At 36.9% G+C, this 21,873-nt stretch overlaps 1 protein-coding gene across 2 annotated transcripts in view; it reads left to right on the forward strand.

The window, feature by feature from the left end:
- Positions 1 to 21,578, forward strand: part of LOC107689272 (dedicator of cytokinesis protein 8) — a 44,567-nt gene extending 22,989 nt beyond the window's left edge. For both annotated transcript variants that reach the window (XM_016487217.1, XM_016487218.1), the window contains 31 exons: positions 355 to 456; positions 631 to 726; positions 1,551 to 1,785; positions 1,980 to 2,144; positions 2,240 to 2,412; positions 3,080 to 3,175; positions 4,308 to 4,403; positions 4,550 to 4,699; positions 4,859 to 4,972; positions 5,835 to 5,990; positions 6,106 to 6,242; positions 6,336 to 6,499; positions 7,326 to 7,477; positions 8,020 to 8,202; positions 8,363 to 8,489; positions 9,972 to 10,059; positions 10,223 to 10,319; positions 10,406 to 10,540; positions 11,444 to 11,596; positions 12,851 to 13,009; positions 13,115 to 13,215; positions 13,499 to 13,691; positions 13,838 to 13,981; positions 14,380 to 14,511; positions 15,131 to 15,265; positions 15,458 to 15,547; positions 15,750 to 15,986; positions 16,096 to 16,239; positions 17,575 to 17,681; positions 19,533 to 19,703; positions 20,593 to 21,578. In XM_016487217.1, the coding sequence (XP_016342703.1) occupies positions 355 to 456; positions 631 to 726; positions 1,551 to 1,785; positions 1,980 to 2,144; positions 2,240 to 2,412; positions 3,080 to 3,175; positions 4,308 to 4,403; positions 4,550 to 4,699; positions 4,859 to 4,972; positions 5,835 to 5,990; positions 6,106 to 6,242; positions 6,336 to 6,499; positions 7,326 to 7,477; positions 8,020 to 8,202; positions 8,363 to 8,489; positions 9,972 to 10,059; positions 10,223 to 10,319; positions 10,406 to 10,540; positions 11,444 to 11,596; positions 12,851 to 13,009; positions 13,115 to 13,215; positions 13,499 to 13,691; positions 13,838 to 13,981; positions 14,380 to 14,511; positions 15,131 to 15,265; positions 15,458 to 15,547; positions 15,750 to 15,986; positions 16,096 to 16,239; positions 17,575 to 17,681; positions 19,533 to 19,703; positions 20,593 to 20,644 (4,284 nt within the window). In that variant the 3' untranslated portion in view covers positions 20,645 to 21,578. The remainder of the gene's footprint in view (positions 1 to 354; positions 457 to 630; positions 727 to 1,550; positions 1,786 to 1,979; positions 2,145 to 2,239; positions 2,413 to 3,079; positions 3,176 to 4,307; positions 4,404 to 4,549; positions 4,700 to 4,858; positions 4,973 to 5,834; positions 5,991 to 6,105; positions 6,243 to 6,335; positions 6,500 to 7,325; positions 7,478 to 8,019; positions 8,203 to 8,362; positions 8,490 to 9,971; positions 10,060 to 10,222; positions 10,320 to 10,405; positions 10,541 to 11,443; positions 11,597 to 12,850; positions 13,010 to 13,114; positions 13,216 to 13,498; positions 13,692 to 13,837; positions 13,982 to 14,379; positions 14,512 to 15,130; positions 15,266 to 15,457; positions 15,548 to 15,749; positions 15,987 to 16,095; positions 16,240 to 17,574; positions 17,682 to 19,532; positions 19,704 to 20,592) is intronic.
- The last annotated feature ends 295 nt before the right edge of the window (positions 21,579 to 21,873 follow it).

The raw sequence follows: 21,873 nt of genomic DNA on the forward strand, positions 1-21,873 counted from the left end.
AGAGAGTGTGAGAGAGTGTGTGAGAGTGTGTGAGTGAGTGTGTGTACAGTGCTGTTCAAAAGTTTGGGATCAGTTTTTTCTTTTTCTTTTTTTTTTTTAAAGCAATTAATACTTTTATACATCAAGGATGCCATAAAATGATCAAAAGTGACAGTAAAGACTTTCATAATGTTACAAATTATTTCAAATAGATGCTGTTCTTTTGAATCATGTGTCAAATGTATCAGTGTCCACAAAAATATTAAGCAGCACAACTGTAAAAATCTTACATACGCTAGAGAGTGTTTCAGTGATTCTTCACAAACAAGCAGAGACATAACTGTAAGGGTCATGACTTCACTTCCTTCCCTGCAGTGGTTACCCATGCTGAACAATGACAGGCTGCAGACTGGGCAGCAGTGTCTGCCAATCATTCTGGACAAACTTCCCGGGAACTATTCCCTGCATTCCCCAGAGGTACAGTCAACCATTTCACATCTGCCTTTTTTTGGATACCAATCATATAATTTTGGAACCTTACATTTATGTCTCATTTGGGCACAGATTCAATGATTCTTGTGTGGCTTTGTGTGTTCATTTGTTTGAATATAGTGTATATTCTGTAAATTTGGGTCTTTTATGTGCCTTCAGAAACTGCCAGCTCAGGTACCTCCTGTTAAGTGGATGGAGAATCATAAGGGACTGTTCAACCTTGAGCTACAAGCTGTGTCCTCAGTTCAAACACAGGTGCCAAACACTCTCAGATCTTACTTCCCAGCTGGAAAGACCAGCGTATGTTGTGTTTTGTATTCTGGTGTGCTGATGCTTCCAGCATCGCTTCTTACCTAGGTTAAATAGCAAGATCTATGGTCAATCAGTGAAAGACCATGGTGGACGGCCATCAGCTAAACCAGCATCAGACCAGCAAAAACTAGACTGAGCCTGGTCAAAGCTGGTCTTTTCAGCAGGATTTTAAGTATCATACTAGTTTTAAATAGTGTAAAATATATTGATTTGAACTAAATTGACTAACCCTACAGGAAATGGAATGGCTGGAAGAAGAATGTACTGAATTATTATATGAAAACTTACACTTAAAAAAAACTAGAAATTTAGCAATGTTGCTTTGACAACCTAGCCAAAGTTTAAGTACTAATATTACTAAAACTAAAAGAAAAATAAATTATATAAATAATTATTTAAATAAAACTAATCAAAATTACAAAAGCACAAAATTATAAAAAGCTCAAAAAGCTAAAAGTCATCAATAGCTAAAATTAAAATGAAAACTGAAAATATAAAAACAAAAGTATGAATAAATACTTATTATTTATTTTATTGAAGGTATTAAATTAATTATTTAATTAATAAATAATACTGTTTTATATTATATTATATTATATTATATTATATTATCTGAAACCTATTATAAAGTAAATTAAATACCAGTTTCTATAGGTGACATTTCAAAAATTTTTAATAATATTATGCAGTGTTATGTAATGGAACGTTTATTTATGAATATTCATTAAATGAAATGGCTGTTACCAATTCTTTTTATTCAATCACAGGACAGTCACTTGGAGCGTTTCTTTACTCTGTGTCACGCCCTGGAGGGCAAGACCACATTCCCTATCCGAGTGGGAGATGAGAAAATTTCTGAAAACATGTTTGAGCACGAGCTGAAGCTCAGCATCATCTCGCTGTCGTCCTCCGGTTTGGAGCCGCTGGTGCTTTTTCTCCATCAGGTCCTCGACAAGCTCTTCCGTCTCATCATGCAGCCCATGGTCATCGCTGGACAGACTGGTGCGTTTCATACAGGAAGAGCTTTAGCTTTTGTATTACACTCACTGGAAAGACAAAAAGTCATGTTTTTAGCATACAAGTACATTCGCACATCATACTGATTTGATGTACTGATCTTTGCATACTGCGTAGGCAAGTATACATGTTCGGGATTGTCAGCTGGCTTTACAGAGTTTTAATCTTGTTTTGTGCAGCAAATCTGGCCCAGATTGCATTTGAGTCAGTGGTGTCGGTTGTCAATAGCCTTCACAACAGTCAGGAGCTGGCAAAGGACCATCAGGGCAGAAACTGTCTCCTAGCAACATACCTGTACTTTGTGTTCCGCTTGCCAGATGCACAACATGAAATCCACACCACAGGTACAGTAGGGTTGTGACATCATCCTAACACCAATGATGTAATTGCTTTTAGTTTTTAGTGGCTTTGGGACTTACTCTGTTGTTGTCTTTACCAGGCACAGGAGGTCTGATGGCTCACCCAGAGAGCCGATACAGCACTCTGACTCGCGCCACGGCTAACACGGTCGGCTTCATGCTGCTCCAGTCACGGATTCGTTCCACCAGCAACCCTGATATACCAGCACCGCAGAGCCCAGAGGACACAGAGGTCTCTAACATTCTAGGAAAGGTACATACACACTAATGCAACATTATACGTGGGCTGGACAAAATTCATGAGTTTGAATTGAAATTTGAATTGGCCACAGAATGTTAAAATAGAGTGATAGGAAGAGAAATATACTGAATTACAATTTAATTAAATGTATGTCATTTATTAAATATTTAAGAATTATATATTATATTTTATATTATATTGAAATATATCTATTTATTTTCATTTATTTATAGTCATTTTTGTACTTCGACTTACACTTATTTTTACATTACACTTATTTACACTTATTTACACTTATTTCATTTCAGGCAACATTTCTCATTTTTGTTTAAGTTTAGGGTTTTCCATCTAATATTTATATTTTATTTAAGCTTTTTCGATTAATAAATAGACAAATGCAATATCATTCTTGGGTTGAACAAAATTCATGGTAGGAAGAGCAGTTTATTTTTTATTACAGTTTTTTTTTTTTCAAATAATGAAAATTATAATAGTTCATTAGTTAAATAATAATAATAGTTAATAGTTTTAGTTAACAATAAAAACACAATTCCTTCAAAATTCAAATTTTAAAAAGTATTCTCATTTCTATTCGGAAGGGTGCACGGTCTTTTTACATGCACATATTCACACACTTGGCATTTTTTCTTATTTTTCCCACATTTTTGGTTTCCACCAGGGTTTAAATCTTCCTGGCAGTCGCATGACAGCAGCTGGAAACGTCTCCAATACTTCACAAAGCTCCACGGGAAGCACACGGCCCACGAACAGAAAGGTTGACTTGCCACTTCGTTACCTAAGATGTCTGTCATTTCAGCAGAGGTTGTGTTTCTTAAAAGGGACATAACACACACAGTTTCGGCCAATCTCATGTTAATCTGGAGTACCTATAGAGTAGTATTGCATCTTTCATATCTCTGAAGAGTCTTTAGTTTTTTGTTTAGATACTTTTTATTGTTTCCAAACATTAAGAAAAGGGATTACATACTGTATATACTGTAACAGTAACCAAACTCCATTTGGCCATTATTGTAAAATACATTAAGAAAATGACAGTTCAGCATATGTAATTACCAATGAAAAACAAAAGATGTTAAAATGAGTCATAAACACAGTTCACACATTAACACGCTGTCAACTGTCATTAAAAACTTGGGCATGATCACATTATTTAGTATTACTCAAGAGCCAGTCCATTCTGATCTAAAAACCGTAGGAAGGAGTCCCAGATCTTGTAAAATATGTGCAGAGTCTTTAGTTTGATCAGATTTATAAAAGAAAGATACAGCTTTACGCTTCTCTCTGAAAACAGTCGAGCTCCTGGATGCGTGCCACAGGCGGAGCTAAAAAATCGCGAGCATGTGAAGCTTTTGAGTAGTGATTGTCTGCAAGCTGTGACGTCGACATAAATAAAACAGGAACAAAAACTTTGTTGGCTTAAATTTGATTTAATTTGTTTATAAAGCATTCATCACCGAAATGCTGAGAACAAACAAACACACTTGCACAACTCCGTTGCTGCCCCGGAGAAACAAACTGCTTAATGCTGAGTTCTTTGGGAAGCTGAGCAAGGTTATCCTTCCCTCACAACCAAAAACACCCTTCTTTGGTGACATTGTTGATTTCGTGGTCTAAAAACAAAATGACATATCCTTCTTGAGCAAGTCCTGTGCATCCTGGGCAAGGAATTCTGCCCTTTATAATGTCATGAAGAGCCATACTCGGAAAAAAAACTTTCAGAAACTTATACAAACCCTGAAGGAGTATATTTGGCACAGAAATACTTTTTGGCCATGTTTGGCCATGTTTAGCATGAGAATCCAACTCTTTAACAGCGTAAATAAATCTGAATGCATGAAATAGCATTAGACCTCCCCTTTAATAAGAAAATCCATCTGTCTTTGTAGTTGTTTCATGAGGAGCTGGCTCTTCAGATGGTGGTCAGCACTGGAGTCTGCAGAGAGAACGTCTACAAATACGCCTGGTTCTTCTTTGAACTTCTTGTAAGTTGGTGGTGATTGAATATGTACATGTTGCTGAGCAAATCAGCTTTGGCTGTCTTTGAAGTTTCACATATAAGATGTTCTGTAGATGTTGTGTATGAGCTTTTTTCCCCCTAATTCTCATTGTCTGTACGTACACACTCCAGGTGAAGAGCATGAGCCAGCATGTGTCTCAGCTGGATAAGAAGGCAGTCCCTCGAAGGAATAGATTTTCGGATCGTTTCAAAGATGACATCACCACTATTGTCAACGTGGTGACTGCTGAGATCGGAAACATTTTAGTAAAACAACAAAAGGTGATTGAATCCATCTGAACAGATCATAATCTAATCCAAGAACTGTTTGGTAACTCAGTAAACATGGAGCACATGAGACAAACAAGAGGTTAGGTCTTCTGGAGGAATGTTATTTGTCAGTGCTAATGAGAAGAGATGTGTGTGTTTATTTGTCTTCAGGAACTGGAGCAGGCAGAGAAGGTTAACATCAGCCTGGCTTTCTTCCTGTATGACCTGATGTCTCTGATGGACCGAGGCTTTGTGTTCCAGCTGGTGAAGAATTACTGCAACCAGGTCCTGCAGCTCATCTCATTTACTAATGATTGTCTTAATAGAAAGACATCATTCACAAATAATCGGTTCAGTGAACATCACAAGCTTTTCCAGCATGAACCTTTTTAGGCATGACTTTTGAAGTAAAGCAGAGTAATATTTCAGCGTGAATACAGAAAAATTATTTATATGAAACAAATATATGAATGAACAAAACAATATAATATTTTATTAACTAAATGTTTAGAAAATCTGATGGGTATTTGCGCAAACAAAAATTTTTAACATATTCCATAAACTGGAGTCAAAAAAATCCAACAATAATGTCACCATTCAATTTTTTAACATTATTATGTAACTTTTTTTTTTTTTAATGTACATATAAATATATTTTGTTGCTCTAGACAAATATTAGGTGAAAGGGGTGAATGTTATCACGTTCCTAGAACACTCATTAATTTTATGATCAATATATAACTAATTGACTAGTATATTAAATTAAAAATGTATTTATTTATACATACATACTACACAGATACAGGAAACGGAACAGGAAATTGTTAAAAGAGAGAGAAGGAATGGGATCAAGATATATTGCAAGCCAGATCTCAAACCTGCACCGACTTGCTTGAGCACCACTAATTAATATTTTTACTATTAAACTAATTAATCAACTAATTACCTAGCTATATATTCAGTACATTTACTGTATTTATTTATTTATTTATTTATTTATAATAAACAGATATATAGTGAACAGGCTAAGACTAAAACCTGCACCACCTGCATGAGTGCCATATTAAGAACATATGCATAAACTACTGCACATTGACTCAGACAGAAGTAAAAATATAATTAAATTCTCCCCCTCTCTCTCTCTCAGATGGCAGCGAAGAGTGTGAACATGTCGACTTTGATCAGTATGAGGTTGGAGTTTTTGAGGGTCCTGTGCAGTCACGAGCACTACCTCAATCTCAGCCTGTTCTTCAGCAGCCCTGCGTCTGCCCCCGCCTCCCCGTCACCCTCCACCTCCTCACAGGTCAATGAAGAAACAACATCATTCTGCTGTGTTGTGTCTGTGTTACGCCTCGTCTAATACTCGCAGTATTTGGAAACAATGAGTATCTAGACAAAATCTTTGTCCCTGTCACCAGACCTCCAGCTCGTGCAGTTTTCAGGACCATAAGATCACAGCCATGTTTGATCTGTCGCAAGACTTTAAGCAGCGGCATTACTTGACCGGACTGCTGCTGACCGAACTCAGCACTGCACTGGACATGGAGTCAGAGGGGTCGGTCACATTTAATGTGTGCCACTAAAGGGTTTAGTACATTTTTCAAGAGTGCATTTATCAAACGTTATTAATTAATGTGTGTATACGCAGGGGGAGAGTACAACAAAAGGCCATCAGTGCCACATACAGCTTATTGTGCGCTCATGATCTGGACCAGCGCTGCTCAAGGCCAGAGGTCAAGGCTAAGATTGCTGCTCTCTACCTCCCTCTAGTGGGCATCATCATTGACTCCATCAATTACCTTGACTTCACAGGTACTGCCTTACACAAGTCACGTTGTTAATCTGGTCCCTTGTCCAAATACCCACACTTGCGGTCTTTGCACTTGACCACTTGACTACTTGTATGACGTATTTCCTGTATTTGGTCCAAGTGTTCAAGTGAGCATGAAGTGTGTGTAGAACTTTTCATTACCTGATGGGACACATTATAGTGTTGTAAAAATGCAAGTGTTTACAGAGCTTTATTTTTATTTTCAATACTTTGCATTTTAAAATCAACTTCTAAATGTCTGTTCAGTAGTCTCTATAACAGATGACACAATTTAATTTTGTGGTGCTTCTAATTAAGTGATAAAAAGCAGTTGCAAATGTTGTACAAAATAAATATCACCACTACTCATTTGCACCAATAAAACATGCAACTCTTTGTTTTACTACCAAATTATATGTAATATCTAATTATTATTAATATTTAACATACATTGGAAAGGTTTCCGTGACCTCTCGCAAGATCTCGGCAAAAAGTCTCACAATTTATTTCCAGAACACGATGCATGATGGGATACACTAAGATAGTGTGGATTTAGTGTGCGTTAAGGGCACTGCGCTTTGGCGTTTTTAAGACCTGGCACAGTCTTGTGCACTTACTTCCTGTCGAGCGCATGAGCTCTCAAGTGACTCAAGACCGCAAGTGTGGGTATTTGGACAAGGGGTCAGTTAGACTTGATAGTTGCTTTTAGCCAGTGGGCCAAAGTGCTGGATTATGGCTCTTTGGTGGTGCATGATGGTAGTTTGAAATGGATAATGCTTTTCAGATCTATGGTTTATATGTGTGAGTGAGTAAATATTGTCTTCACAGTATCTGACTCGCGTGGCAGTAAAGGCAAATCTGGTGGGCCTGAGGAAGATCCTGACAGCATCACCCCCATCAATCAGTCTGTTGCCATGGCAATCGCTGGAAATCCTTTCAACACTTTAGCGAGAAATGCACTGGTCTCTATGGCCTCTGTGGTATGAAATATTATTATTATATTATGTTATATTATATTATATTATAATTAATGTAATTTACATGATAAATAAATGGAAACTAAATATTTAAATAATTTTATTATATAAAAAAGCCTGTGGACTGATCAATGTAATTTTAGTATCATATATGATACTTTTTATTAATATTTCAAAATAGTTTTATTTTTATATAATTAGGTTTCACTTGAATTTTAGTTTACATTTTAGTAATTGTTTGTGCTTTTGTCATTTTTATTATTATTATTATTATTTATATTTTTTATTTCTATATTCAGCTTCAATTTATTTTGATTTCAGTTATGGCTTTAGTAATGTAGAACTTCAAATTAAACAAAACGACACTGGGAGTGATATGAGAGTATACAGTTTAGCATACAATATATTTGACTGTACAGTAACTGACCAATCATAATTAAGTATTCTAGAGAGAATTGTAATGTGTCTGGATACATGTCTATTTATCTGACATATTCCAAAGAAACAGTAATTCTCATTTGAACATTCTTTGTCTTTTTGTCCAGACGGGGAAAACTACCAACATGTTGACAGCAGAGACCAGTCGCAATCTGCTCATGTGTTTCCTGTGGATTATCAAGAATGCAGACCAGAATCTGGTCCAGCGCTGGACTGTGGACATGCCTTTATCTCAGCTGAGCCGTCTGCTGGAACTCCTCACCATCTGCATCTCCTGCTTTGAGTACAGGGTAAAAACACTTCAGTCACTGCAGCATCATTCAGTGACCTTCAAGAAGTGCTTGAAGTCACAGTGACAGGATGTACTTTGATTTGGACAGGAAGACGTCTCCTGGATGGTCTTTCTGATGTCATTAGAACATTTTCACATAATGTATTGTGTGTGTGTAGGGGAAGCAGAGTTCTGACAAGGTGAGCACCCAGGCCCTGCAGAAGTCTCAGCAGGCTAAGGTGCGTCTGGAGGAGGCTCTGTTGGGAGGAATCGGAGCCAGAGGACAAATGATGAAAAGGGTGGGAGGTGAGCTGCATCTCATGTTTTACTTCCTATCTTAGCCTTTAAAGGAATAGTTCACCCGAAAATGGAAATTCTGTCATCATTTACTGACTTTCATGTTGCGCCGAACTGTGTGACTTTCTTTCTTCCATGGAATACAGTGGGTAGATTAAAAAAAAAAGATAATTTTTCCATGGGACTGAAAAAATCACAAGAAAATCACATTAAAAAGTATATTTATTCTAATATATATTATTTTAAATAAATTAATATTAAATGAATATATATATATCAGTGGTGTTCTGAAAGGAGGAGGCAAAGTCCTCCAAATGTAAATTCAAAATCAAATGTAAATTTCTGTCCCAGTCACATGTTCTTGGTTAAATAAACTTTTTAAATTACTTACACTACCAGAAAATCTCATCAAGTTAGTGTTTTTAAGCATTTTACATTTATTCCAAAATAATAACTGAAGGCAGTAACAATTTAAACAATATATTTTATTTGTGAACTTATGTTCAGCTATTCTTTTTAAGTGAAAGTGAAAGTGACGTGACATGTGGCCAAGTATGGTGACCCATACTTGGAATTAGTGCTCTGCATTTAACCCATCCAAAGTGCACACACACACCGTGAACACACACCCGGAGCAGTGGGCAGCCATTTTTGCTGCGGCGCCCGGGGAGCAGTTGGGGTTACGAGTCTGACTCTCTAACCATTAGGCCACAACTTCCCTGTTAGGTTAAAAGTTGATGACAGACACAGAGATTTACTTTAAATTTGACCAAGCTGATTACTCACTAAAAACTCCCACTGATCATGTTTTCAGGCCATTTTAAGTCTTATTTTGATGATTTTTGATGTTGATTATGATGTACTTTTTATATTTCTTTTTGGCTCTGGCAAGATATGTATGTGTATGTATGATATATTAAGTAGAATTTGTTCTCTGTTATTTTATTACTGAGAGTTTTTTTTAAAGGTGACCTGCCAAGGGTCTTTTGATGAAAATGAGCCATTGGTTATTTATTTATTTATTTATTTATATTTTTAAATAGAAATAAATACATGCACTCAATTTTTTTAATGCCACATGATAACATTGTGTGCGGAAAGGTAGTATTTATTTAGTTGTTTTTAACTGCAAATCTGGACAAGGAAGACACAATACAGTTATGGTGTCATTTTGGCACTTTCATTATATGTTGCAGGATATTTAAAACAAGTAACCTTTTGTTCAATACAGAATAAAGCACATCATATGGATTTTTGAAACCACATGCGGATGAATAAATAATGACAAAACTATTCCTTTAACTGTAGAGGGGACAGTTACTGTTGGCGCAATGAATAATATATTATTTGTTTTCCACAATGCACTAAAATTATTTTTAATTTCTCGTAAAATGCTGTCTAATTTTACATGTTTACAGTCCGCAGAATTCCTTTGTTTAGATATTTTCTAAATATGTCCCGTCTCGGTGTGTTGGCTGTGTGTTGTGCAAGGTAACGACCGGACGCTGGGACAGAGAGAAAACCTACGCTGGAGGAAAGACCTTACACAGTGGCGCCAGACAAACGACAGGCAGGACAAGTGAGCGTAAAATAGTACCATCATTTCATGGTTCACATCCATTTAACCTGTGGCACTTCTCATTTATAGTTTGTTCTAGTTCTCCACGGCCCTAATCTACAGCTAAAATTGAGCTTTTTTTGTTGTTGTTTTGCTTAATGTCTTGTTATTGTTGTTTCCTCAGATCCAAAGCAGAGCTGGATCAGGAGGTCATAATCAGTGGTAACCTGGCAACTGAGACCAACCTCATAGTCCTTGACCTGCTGGAGATGATCGTACAGGTAACAGAGAACTCTTACAGTGGACCCAAATAATATTTAGACATTTTAGCATGAAATAATGTTTTTGCTTTGTGTTCTATTTCCAGGCAGTTCCTCTGGCCGACTGTAAGGATAATGTGGTTGGTGGAGTGTTGAAAGTTCTGCTGCACTCTCTCACCTGTAATCAGAGCACCACCTTCCTGTCACACTGTTTCAGCACCCTACGGGCTCTCATAGTTAAGGTACTGACCATGTGTGTGCCATGTACATTCGTTTCGGCTGACAGTACAAAAAGGTGCCAAAATGTGCTGAAATTGAATTTTGCATTCAACAACTATATTAAAAGGCATTAAACACTGTAGGTATTGAGGGGAGACCTGCACCTTCCTCAATATTCAGATTAGTGGTCCACCAATCCGAATTGGTCTAATCCACTCCATATTTTTAAATAGGTGATTTTTGACCCCAGTCTTGTGGATATTTATGAAATAAAAAATATATAATTAAACAAAAATGAAAAAAAAAACAGTCTTGAACTTTTCTATTCATCAAACAATCCTGAAAAAAAAAAATTCACGACCATATTAAACTTTTTGTAAACGTTGTTAATAATAAGAAATGTTTCTTGAGTAGTAAATCAGCATATTAGAATGATTTCTGAAGGATCATGTGACACTGAAGACTGGCGTAATGACTGAAAATTCAGCTTTGCCATCACATGAATATTCACAGTTCACAATATTACTGTTTTACTGTATTTTTGATCAATTAAATGCAGCCTTGGTCAGCATAAGACACTTCTTTTAAAAACATAAAAAAATCTTGCCAACTCCAAACTTTTGAACATTAGTGTATACAGTATCGGCATCATATTAGTTGTAGAAATAATTAAATGACACAAATTTCTCCTTTTCTGTTTCTTTTCCTTTCTATATTGGAGTTGCTTAGCACAATTGCATAAATGTAGTCCTGAATTAACAAAATGTGATTGAATGTCTGTTTAGCACCCAAGAGCCTAAGCTTTTAATTCATTTGCACCTAGAGAGATATTTAACAAAGAATGAAAACTGTACCAACCAACCCCAGTCTTTTTTTGTAATATCTATAATATTGAATTATATGACTGATACAATACTATTTTTCAGTTTGGTGACCTGTTGTTCGAGGAGGAGGCCGAGCAGTGTGCAGACCTGTGTCAGAAGGTTCTTCATTACTGCAGCATCTGTGTGGATGGCAACAGGAGTCAGGCTTGTGCTACTCTGTACCTGATCATGAGATACAGCTACAGCTCTGCTAGTGTAAGACACCATATCACTCAACACCTTTATTGCTAAACGAATGAAAACACTTCCACCTGAATGTCTTTGCTGCGATAACATGATGCAGACGTAACATTGACAATGCCCTCTATAAGCTTATTCTTCTCTTTGTCTGTCTGTCGCCTGATAACATGAGCCTGTCGCTGCTCGCCGGCCGTCCCTCTGTGTGCACCAGGCTGATGACTGGAGTATTTCCTCTCTTTACTCAATTTCGCACCCCCCTCAGCCCTCCCCTACCAGATGGCCATGTTGTTTGCCATCTCATTCATCTTTGATGGGCAAAGGATGGATTTCTCTCCCTGTCTGTCTGTTTGTTTGCTTGTTTGGTTTGTAAAAGGTTCCAGCAGTCGGGCCTGTCCTTAGTGTAACCTTGAATAAGTCATGTTGATTTCTTTTAGCCGGCAGACCGTCTTTTACCCCTCTAGTCTACGCTTTGTGTTTTTATGTTTCCTAAGGCCGTTTCTCACATTAGATTAAACGGTGAAAACAGTGAAGTGAGGTTTCAGCACTAATTCAGAATTAATCTTCTCAGAGGTGTCGATGTCGAGCCGTTCTTCATGGCAAAACTGACCTAGATGCGAGATTGGCGACGTCCAGAGATGCTTCGCACATACGCTCAATTTAACATAATGGTGCCATTGAAATGATCCATTGGCAGTTATACAGGGGTTAATGGGGGATCATTTTGCAGTTTCCTGATGCTAAGCAAGATGGATGGAGCATTTTCAGCCTCTGGTTCAAGCCTCCCTTGGAATCAATGATCTGAGACTATGACGGCAATGGCCGACCGCGCCTGGCAGTGTGGCGTTTCCGTTCACAGCCTAACACCTGTATCTGACAATGTAACCTTCAATAACCTCAGCAGGGCCAACCCAGATAAATGACATGGCTCTGGTTGACAGGAACTGCTAGGGGAAGGGCTGTTTTCTAAATGGGAAACCTCATTATCATGATGCTTTGAACATTCAAACTTTGGAGCAAGACTTGAAATTAAAGGGATAGTTCACCCAAAAAAAGCTTCCGATCATGTGGACACAATGTTCATGCTGCTTGTTTCAGCTCCAAAAATGACAAAAAAGCACATAAAAACATAGTAAAAGTGGTCCATACGATGTTGTATTTCATGTCTTCTGAAGTAATATGTTTTGTGTGAAGGAGAAAAACGTTTTTTTTTTTAGTTAGAGCATCTACTAGGAGAAGCCAAACCTTTTGACACCTTGTTTGTTCTTGCAGAATTTCTCCAGAGTCAAGATGCAGGTGACAATGTCTTTGGCTTCGTTGGTGGGCAAGTCTTCAGACATCCACGAGGAGTACCTACGCCGCTCTTTCAGAACTATCCTGTTGTATGCGGAAGAAGACACGGAAATGCAGTCTACACAGCTGCCCTCACAGGTAACACTTTGGCCTAAAGTTTAGACCTTTAGACATCCAGCCCAAACAATAAGCATACTAAACATCAGTTTTAATTAATTACCTTACTGGTTTCTGTCTCCACAGGTGGATGAACTCTTGAGGAATCTAAACAGCATCCTCTCAGACACAGTCAAGATGAAAGAGTTCCAGAAAGATCCTGAGATGCTCATGGACCTCATGTATAGGTACACACATATTCTCCTGCAGCTAAAACAGAGTCTGCATCTGCATTTTGGATCCCAGGCCTGTGGTTTTCTTCTCTGCTTCCCATTTTCGCTGTGGTTTCTACTGTTTGTCTACTGTTTTTAGACTTACCATGGTAACCATGTGGCACATTTGAGCCCTGCAGTGTGCCTCACATGTGTAATAACTTGAACGAATATTGCCAATCCACAGATGCTTTGATATTAGAAACACAATTTTATTTATTTCCTTGGAGCATTAACCAATGGTTTACTTTGGCTCCAGGATCGCAAAGGGTTACCAGACATCTCCAGACCTGCGTCTAACCTGGCTCCAAAACATGGCAGAGAAGCACAACAGCAGGAAGTGCTTTACAGAGTCAGCCATGTGTCTGGTCCATGCCGCGGCCCTGGTGGCTGAATATCTCAGCATGCTGGAGGATCACAAATACTTGCCTGTGGGCAGCGTCACCTTTCAAGTGAGTTATTATCATGAGTAGGAAACGCTTGAATCGGCTCCCTTTCCGAAAAAACAACAGTAGGCGTGAATTATGTCTCGGCTGCTCGGTTCGGTGTAAATGACATCCTTGTCTGACTGTGGTAAATAATTGTCTCCCTCCACCAGAGCATCTCTCCTAACGTGCTGGAGGAGTCTGCAGTCTCAGACGACATATTGTCTCCAGACGAGGATGGGGTTTGCTCGGGACGCTCCTTCACGGAAAATGGCCTAGTTGGGCTTCTGGAACAGGCTGCTGAGCTATTCAGCAATGTGAGTTATCCGTGGAGCAATGCGCCAACGACATTCAAATTAGCAGCCTATCTTCTTTAATGCTACTTCATATTTTTTCTGTAGCATGATACTTCCAATTCTTCATTATATAAACTATTTTTAATAATAAGAATAATTAAAAAGAAAAATCAGTAATAATAGTAATAATATTTACTATTATTTGTTATTTTTTATTATTAAAAAAATAAAACTTAAATGTATATATTAATTCAATTGTAATAATGTAATATTTCATATGTATTCTAATAATAATCATTAAAAAGAATAATAATAATACGTTTTTATTTAAAAAAAATTTAAAACATTAAAATGAAAGTTATGTAGCTATATATATAATATATTACTGTTCATTGCTTCTTACCATTGTTCACTTACAGGGCGGGTTGTACGAGGCGGTTAATGAGGTGTACAAGGTAATCGTGCCTATACTGGAGGCCCACAGAGATTTCCGGAGGCTCGCTTCCACACATGACAAGCTCCAAAGGGCTTTTGAGAACATCATTCAAAAGGTAAAGCATACAAATGACATGTCCTCCTACATGCCTCTGCCAGGCAGGAAGAAGCTGCCTAATGTGATCATAATCTATATGTATGTGGGCAGTTAGATAGAAATAGGGAAGTTAATGTGCTGTGACATGCTATACTTCATATAAAACGATGTTAAACGGCATTTTGCTATTTTTTTAAATAGCTATTATACATTAAGGTTTATGAACACTAATATGAGCACTAATTGATGAGCATTAATTAAGACACTATGTAGAATATTTGTAATTTTAACAAGTTATTTGTCACACCACAGCAAAATAAGGTAGTGTACTGAAAAAAAATGGTGTGGAAAACTGCTAGTAGCTTTCACAAATAATTACAAAGCATCAGCAAGTAACACATTGAGTTAAACATGACATTTTGAAGTAGAAAGACTGAAATAGTTTTTATCTTGTAAAACACTCTAATAATCTTCATTTACAACTTCAAAAACTAATTTTTACTTTGTGAAGTCATTACATTAAAATAAGTTTTAAAACACAAAAAATGGTGACTTTCATATAAATTTGAACCTGAAATCATGTGTCATTATGTAGCAACTACTGTCTTTTAACTAAATGTTTATTTTTCCTTTTTCAGGGTCACAAGAGGATGTTTGGAACCTACTTCCGCGTGGGATTTTATGGCTCTAAATTTGGAGACCTGGATGAGCAAGAATTTATCTACAAAGAGCCAGGAATTACCCATTTACCGGAGATATCCCACCGGCTCGAGGTGAAATTTCTCTGGAACACTGTGAAGTTTTGAACTGCATTTGTGATGAAGATGAATTTGAAGTTTGAAGGTTTTTCTTAAGGTTTCAGTTTTCAGGTTTTGATGCTTTTAGGCAGCGCTATAATGGTCTGAAATTTGCTTTGATATTATACGTGACTTACACATTTGTCACTTTGTCTTGTAATTTTCCAGAACTTTTACAGTCAGTGTTTCGGAGATGGAGTTTTGGAAATGATTAAAGATTCCACACCAGTAGACAGGAAGAAGCTGAATCCCAACAAGGTACTTCTCATCAAGTGTTGTGCCAATGTAAACACAATTACAATCAAAAGCAATCTTCAGTACGATTTGTGTGACACCCTCATTAGCTTGAAAGGCCGTCGACTGCCTCTACACTCAAATCTCAAATGTCTCATTCAACTAATGTTACCCTCAGCGATTTATGTTTCCTTTAAGTCTCAGTGATTTTCTTGTTTCACATCAGGCGTACATACAGATTACCTTTGTGGAGCCTTACTTTGATGACTATGAGATGAAAGACCGCCTCACCAATTTTGAGAAGAACTTCAACCTTCGTCGCTTCATGTACACTACGCCGTTCACAAAGAGTGGGCGGCCCCGAGGGGAACTCAACGAACAATACAAGCGGAAAACCATCCTAACCACCATGCATGCCTTCCCCTACATCAAGACACGGATCAACGTCATTCAGAAGGAGGAGGTAATGACAATCCAGGGAAAATACCCCCCCTCGTCTGCTTCATCTGCAGTGGTAGTTTGTTAAGGCGTCTAAATGACTGCTTACTCAATCAGTCCCCACCTGTTTTCAGTTTGACCTCACTCCCATTGAGGTGGCCATTGAGGACATGCAGAAGAAGACTAGAGAGCTGGCTGAAGCCACACACAGAGAGAAGCCGGATGCTGTGATGCTTCAGATGGTTCTGCAGGGATCTGTCACAGCCACCGTCAATCAGGTCTGAAATTAATGCACACTTGTACCCTTCACTAGCAACTATTCTGAGCTGTGAAACGTGAAAGGAAGCTGACTTAAAAATTATATTTTTAAGCTGAAAATATAATTTTATGTCTATTTCAAATTTTTAAGAGCCCTCCTAAATGAACGCTTAGGCACTGGTAAAATATCTATTAACGATATCATATAGTAATAGTATATTAACATTTTGACATTATTTGAATAATTATTTTGTAAAATAAAAAAAATTATTTACTTTTTTGTTTTACAAAATAATTTAAAAAATAGCAAGGATGCATTGACATGTATAATGTTACAAAAGATTTCTATTTCAAATAAATGCTGTTACTTTTTTCATTTCTATTTATCAAAGAAAAAATGTATTACAGTTACACAAAAATATATATGGCACAAAATATTATATATAAAAATATTAAGAGCCACAACTGTTTTCAACATTGATAATAATAATAAATGTGTCCTTAGAATGATTTCTGAAGGATCATGTGACTGGAGTATTGGCTGCTGAAAATTCAGCTTTGCTATCACAGGAATAAATTACATTTTAAAAAATATTCAAATAGAAAACAGTTATATTATAATAATATTTCACAATATTACCATTTTTACTGTAAAAATAAACGCAGCCAAAGTGAGCATAAGAGACTTCTTTCAAAAACATATAAAAAAAAATTATACTGACCCCCAAACTTTTTAACAATTGTATTTTTTGTTAAAAAACAAACAAAAAAAAAAACAGTTAAAATCAATGAGGAAAGATAGTTTTTGGGGTCCAAATGATGTAATTACCGCATCTACCAGCAGGGGCTAACAGACCCTAGCTAACCAACCAAACTTTGATCCCTTGACATTAACACTGGCTCCATCCCTTATCCAGCCACCCAGTCTCCCTCCATGCCTGTTCTACTGCAGATCTCCGGTGTGGTTTTTGAATACTTAAGGACAGTATAGAAGAGTAATGTAAATCTTAGGGTTGCAGGGATTCATACTGATGCTCCCAGCATCTCTATTTATAGTGACAGTTGTGACAGTTTACAACACTAATCAAGTTTAAAACATATCCAAGTCCTCTGGATATGGCTGCGGTTATATGATAAATGCCCTTTGGAGAAACTACATAAAAAGTGCGCGGCAATGCCTCTGCTCCTGGCTCCACGGTGACATCACTCACACAAAGACTTATTCATGATCTTTCCCTTATGTGTTGACTTTACCTTGTGGCCTCCAATGGATGAAGCATTAATTTTCTCCACTGGCACTGTGGGAGAGAGGGGGGGCCTTTTCTTTCCTTTTCTCATTCTGTGTATCTCTGCAGGGTCCATTGGAGGTGGCCCAGGTCTTCTTGAATGAAATCCCAGCAGACCCCAAGCTCTTCCGTCATCACAACAAACTGCGTTTGTGTTTCAAAGAGTTCATACTGCGGTGAGTGGCCGCTTCCAATGGAAAAGAGATATCAACTTGATCTTTTTAGTGACGTGTGATCGAATGAAGCAAGTTTTCCATCAGAGGATCAAAGGAAATATAGAAGTATTTTATTTTATAGTGATTGGTTTGTTTAAAGTTCTTTATTAGAAAGTTCGCTGAAATACTTGGATGTAAGACACCCGAGGGGCTTTTCCGCAAGCGGAGAAAACCATCTTAATGTCACCCAGCTGCATTTGTTTTGCATAATCATCATAATGTTTAAACCAAGACTCGAAACGAATGAAGTTTTTGAATACAGTGAGTTTTCCCAGGATGTATACAACTTTGCTTTTTACAGACGGAATAGCTCATGTTGGATTCTGGGCTTTGATTGATGCCAGCATGCAGACAAATATTTACTGTCATTTAAAATATGTTTATTTTTCTCCATAATCCATCCAGCCTGGCACAATCCTTCTTTAGCCAAGTTACCGTTATTTATGCCAAGACGTTTTAGCCTCCTAATTCTCAAAATACATATTTTGAAAGATCTAGAACAATTTAAAATTCATTTAGGAAAAAGAAACAGTTTTATGTTCCTCAATGTTCCCTTTGTGGCTTTTTGCCTTTGAACGAGAGCTTCTGGGGAATAAAACTAACTGTTGAGTAGGGTTGGGTACCGAAACCCGGTACCAATATGGCACCGGTACCTATGTAACCAGTATGTACTAGAACCAAATCCGAACGCAGATTTCGGTGCCTCATTTCGGTGCCATGCCTGAGCGATCGATTGAAATATTTGTCCTCTGGTTCTCCGAAACGGATGTAAGAAGCATCATCACCGGCACCGCACGTGAAAATAATTTCCTGACTGACAAAATGCACGTGAACTCAAGTCGGAAAGCTCTAATAATACAAATCCAACACATCTTTGTAGTAACGAGAGTGTCCATGTTGTTTTCACATTCTGACTTAAAAGCACAACTCGGGAAATGAGAGCATCCGAGGAGCACGTGAATGCAGTAATTACACTTGCTCTGATGGCAGCAGGTAGCCTTCCGTTAACTAAGCCAAACATGCTTAAATTAAAATGCCTAAAGCTAAACTTCCCTTGTATTCACATTTCTAAACCTGTTGTCCAACAAAAGAGAACATTATAACCTTTTTACTCCACAATACCAGTCAAATGCTTCTTTTTGTGATCTGATGTGGCTTCTTGTCACAGAATGAGGCAGAAAATATGTTCCATAGGCTACTTTAAAAAGAATACATCGATTAGCAATGGATTATAAATATACTTAATTATTATGAAAATACCAGAGATGGCTTGAATAACACAGATCAACTATATTGCCGCAGTCAAGTGTTTATTGTCTTTGTTTTATCATACGTTTATATGTTCTGTTTACTCAGTTACAGCTATAATAGTGATGCCTTTATCCCATAGACTGGAAAAAAACCAACATACTGTATAAGGGATTTCCTGGAGGGTCATGAGTTCTGCTACTTCTGTGACTGGATATGTGGATTTTCTGTGCGAGGGCGCCCTCTGGCGTCCAGTATGAATGAAACCAACATCATGTGTTTATAGTGCTAATGGCCAATCCATCATTTTTGAGGGAATGTTTTTAATAAGTATTTTAATTTTGTAATAAGTATCGGTTCAGGCACCGGAACCGTTTTAAAAGTATCCATTTGGCACCGGTATCGGAAAAAACCCAAACGATACCCAACCCTACTGTTGAGTCTCCTCAACAAACTCATTTGACTAGTTCTGTCCAAATGCAGCTAATTGCACTTATTATTCATCATCTGGTGTTCTGCCGAGCTTTTTGTGTTGCTAATGCTGTTGTGATTGCATACCTGCAGGTGTGGAGAGGCCATTGAGAAGAACAAGCAACTCATTACTCCTGATCAGAAGGAGTACCAGCAGGAGATGAAGAAAAACTACAACAAACTGCGAGAGAACCTGAGGCCCATGCTGGAGAGAAAGATCCCTGAGCTCTACAAGCCCATCATCAAACCTCGCATTGAGAATAGGTACACCCACTAGTGCTACACTTGATCTTTGACTCTGCAATCAGTGAATGATGGAAATTCTCTCTCGTGTTTAGTAGTATTTCCATAAACGGTGTTAAGGGAACAGTTCATCCAAAAATGAAGATGCTGTCTACTTTTATAGTGCTTTTATAGGGATATTTTGGAGTTTGTATTAGAAAAGATTTATGAAAAGAACTATTCTTTTTTAAGTGTGGCTTTTTGGAGTGAGTCTCATTGTTTTTTGTGCTTTTTTGCACACAGCAGTAGAATACAGTTGTCAGTCCTGTTTGGAGTGCTAAATATGGTTCTCTAAATAAAGAGGAATCAAGGTCCAGTTTTAAATGCAAGTTCCTTAGTTGCAGTATGTGTTTCTCAAAAGTTTAGTTTTTTTTTAAATAAGTCTCCTATGCTCACCAAGGGTACATTTATTTGATCAAAATTTGAATTTGTCATATTGTGAAATATTATTTAAATTTCAAAGTAAGTGTTTTCTATTTGAATAAATTTAAAATGTAATTTGTTCCTGTGATGGCAAAGCTGAATTTTAATAATAAATAAATCATAATAAAATGACATAAAATAAATGTAATTAAAAATAATACATTTTCTACTTATATATGAATGATCTATTAATTCATAATTGTCTTTCTTTTACTGAAGGCTATCTCAATGGGACTGACTTTGCTTATCTGTTTATACAGGCATTATTCTATCTGCTCCTGTATGCTGCTTTATATTCTGGGCAGTTTACCAAACATTGACAGTGTGTGAATGTGGCTGATGTGATGTGAGCACTCATATTGCACATTGCAGCTCTTTTTGTGGAGCTGTTTCTTTCGAACATTGCATTCACTGCTTAAGCTCCTGTTCCCGCTTGTGTTTGTAACAGAGATTCCTTCAAATGGAACAGCCTCCGTCGAACACAAGATGAAAATTCATGATGTCAAGAGAACGTCTCTAGAGAATATCAAGGGAAGGATGTTGCAGTGTGCCAGGAAACGAGCTCCATCAGCTGATAATTAGATGACTCGAGGAGAGTTTCATGCACAGTGTTGAAACCACTGAAGATATCATTGTTGTATTCTGTATTACTGTATATATGGAATAGATTTTAAGGGATGTGGAACTTAATTGTATTTGCTTATAATTGTTTTTAGAACAAAAACCTCAGCCAGTCACTTTTTTTTTTTACTTGCTTTCTGGATATGGTTCGAATCCTCCATAGTATGTTACAACATATTGTATTCTTAGCTAATACAATATAACCTACAGACATGTTACATGTGAGGGAAAAAAATCTACAACCTTAAATTAACTGCTTCAAGAAACCTGATCATATTTCAAAGCCACTGAAAGTGTCAAAAGTGTAAAAATGGACACAAAGGACAGTTTACTCTTCATTTGTATGTTTACATAGAGCCAATATAGCATAACTCATGATCCCTCGGTTTGTTCTATTCTATGTATATTGTAATTGCAGAGATTTATGAGATAGTTTTGTATATATAGTTCTATTTTATTTATAGATAATATTTAGGTCTTAGATGCATAATCCATTATTAAAATGTGACCAGACCAGAATAAAAGTAAATCAGGTTTTCAGAGATAAAAGAACAGCATCAGTTAAAAGGTTAAACTGCAGAGTAAGAGTGTATCAAATGTTTACTTTTGCCTCCTGTTTCTTAAATAACTGGAAATTGTGTAAAATTATTTTTTTTTGATAAAGTGATTTATTCTTTTCAAATACTTTTTTTAACAAGTGCACTGCACATAAGCTCATACATTGTTTCTGTTTCCAGTGCTTCACATTACTGCTCTGAAAACTAAGAAAAGTATGATGGTTTTATTAAATGTATAGGTCATTGCAATTTCAAAATAAACACAAATATATAAATATCTTTGTCAATTAAACTTTAATGCACTTCCTAATTAAAAACTACAATCGTATAACTTGTTATACCGTAATATTGTGTTGAGAAATATTATTTTGACTTTAAAAGCGTTATCTTACGGAAGTTCTAAGCGGCCATGCATTGTTATTTTTTTCCTTGTTTTCTCGTTATAACGACTTAATTTTCTCATGATCTCGACATAACGGGAGTTGTTTTCTTGTTATAACGACTTAATTTTCTCGTTATACCGTAATATTGTGTTGAGAAATATTATTTTG

Source organism: Sinocyclocheilus anshuiensis, unplaced genomic scaffold, assembly GCF_001515605.1.
Source record: "Sinocyclocheilus anshuiensis isolate Anshui unplaced genomic scaffold, SAMN03320099.WGS_v1.1 scaffold1255, whole genome shotgun sequence".
NCBI classification, from domain to species: Eukaryota; Metazoa; Chordata; class Actinopteri; order Cypriniformes; family Cyprinidae; genus Sinocyclocheilus; species Sinocyclocheilus anshuiensis.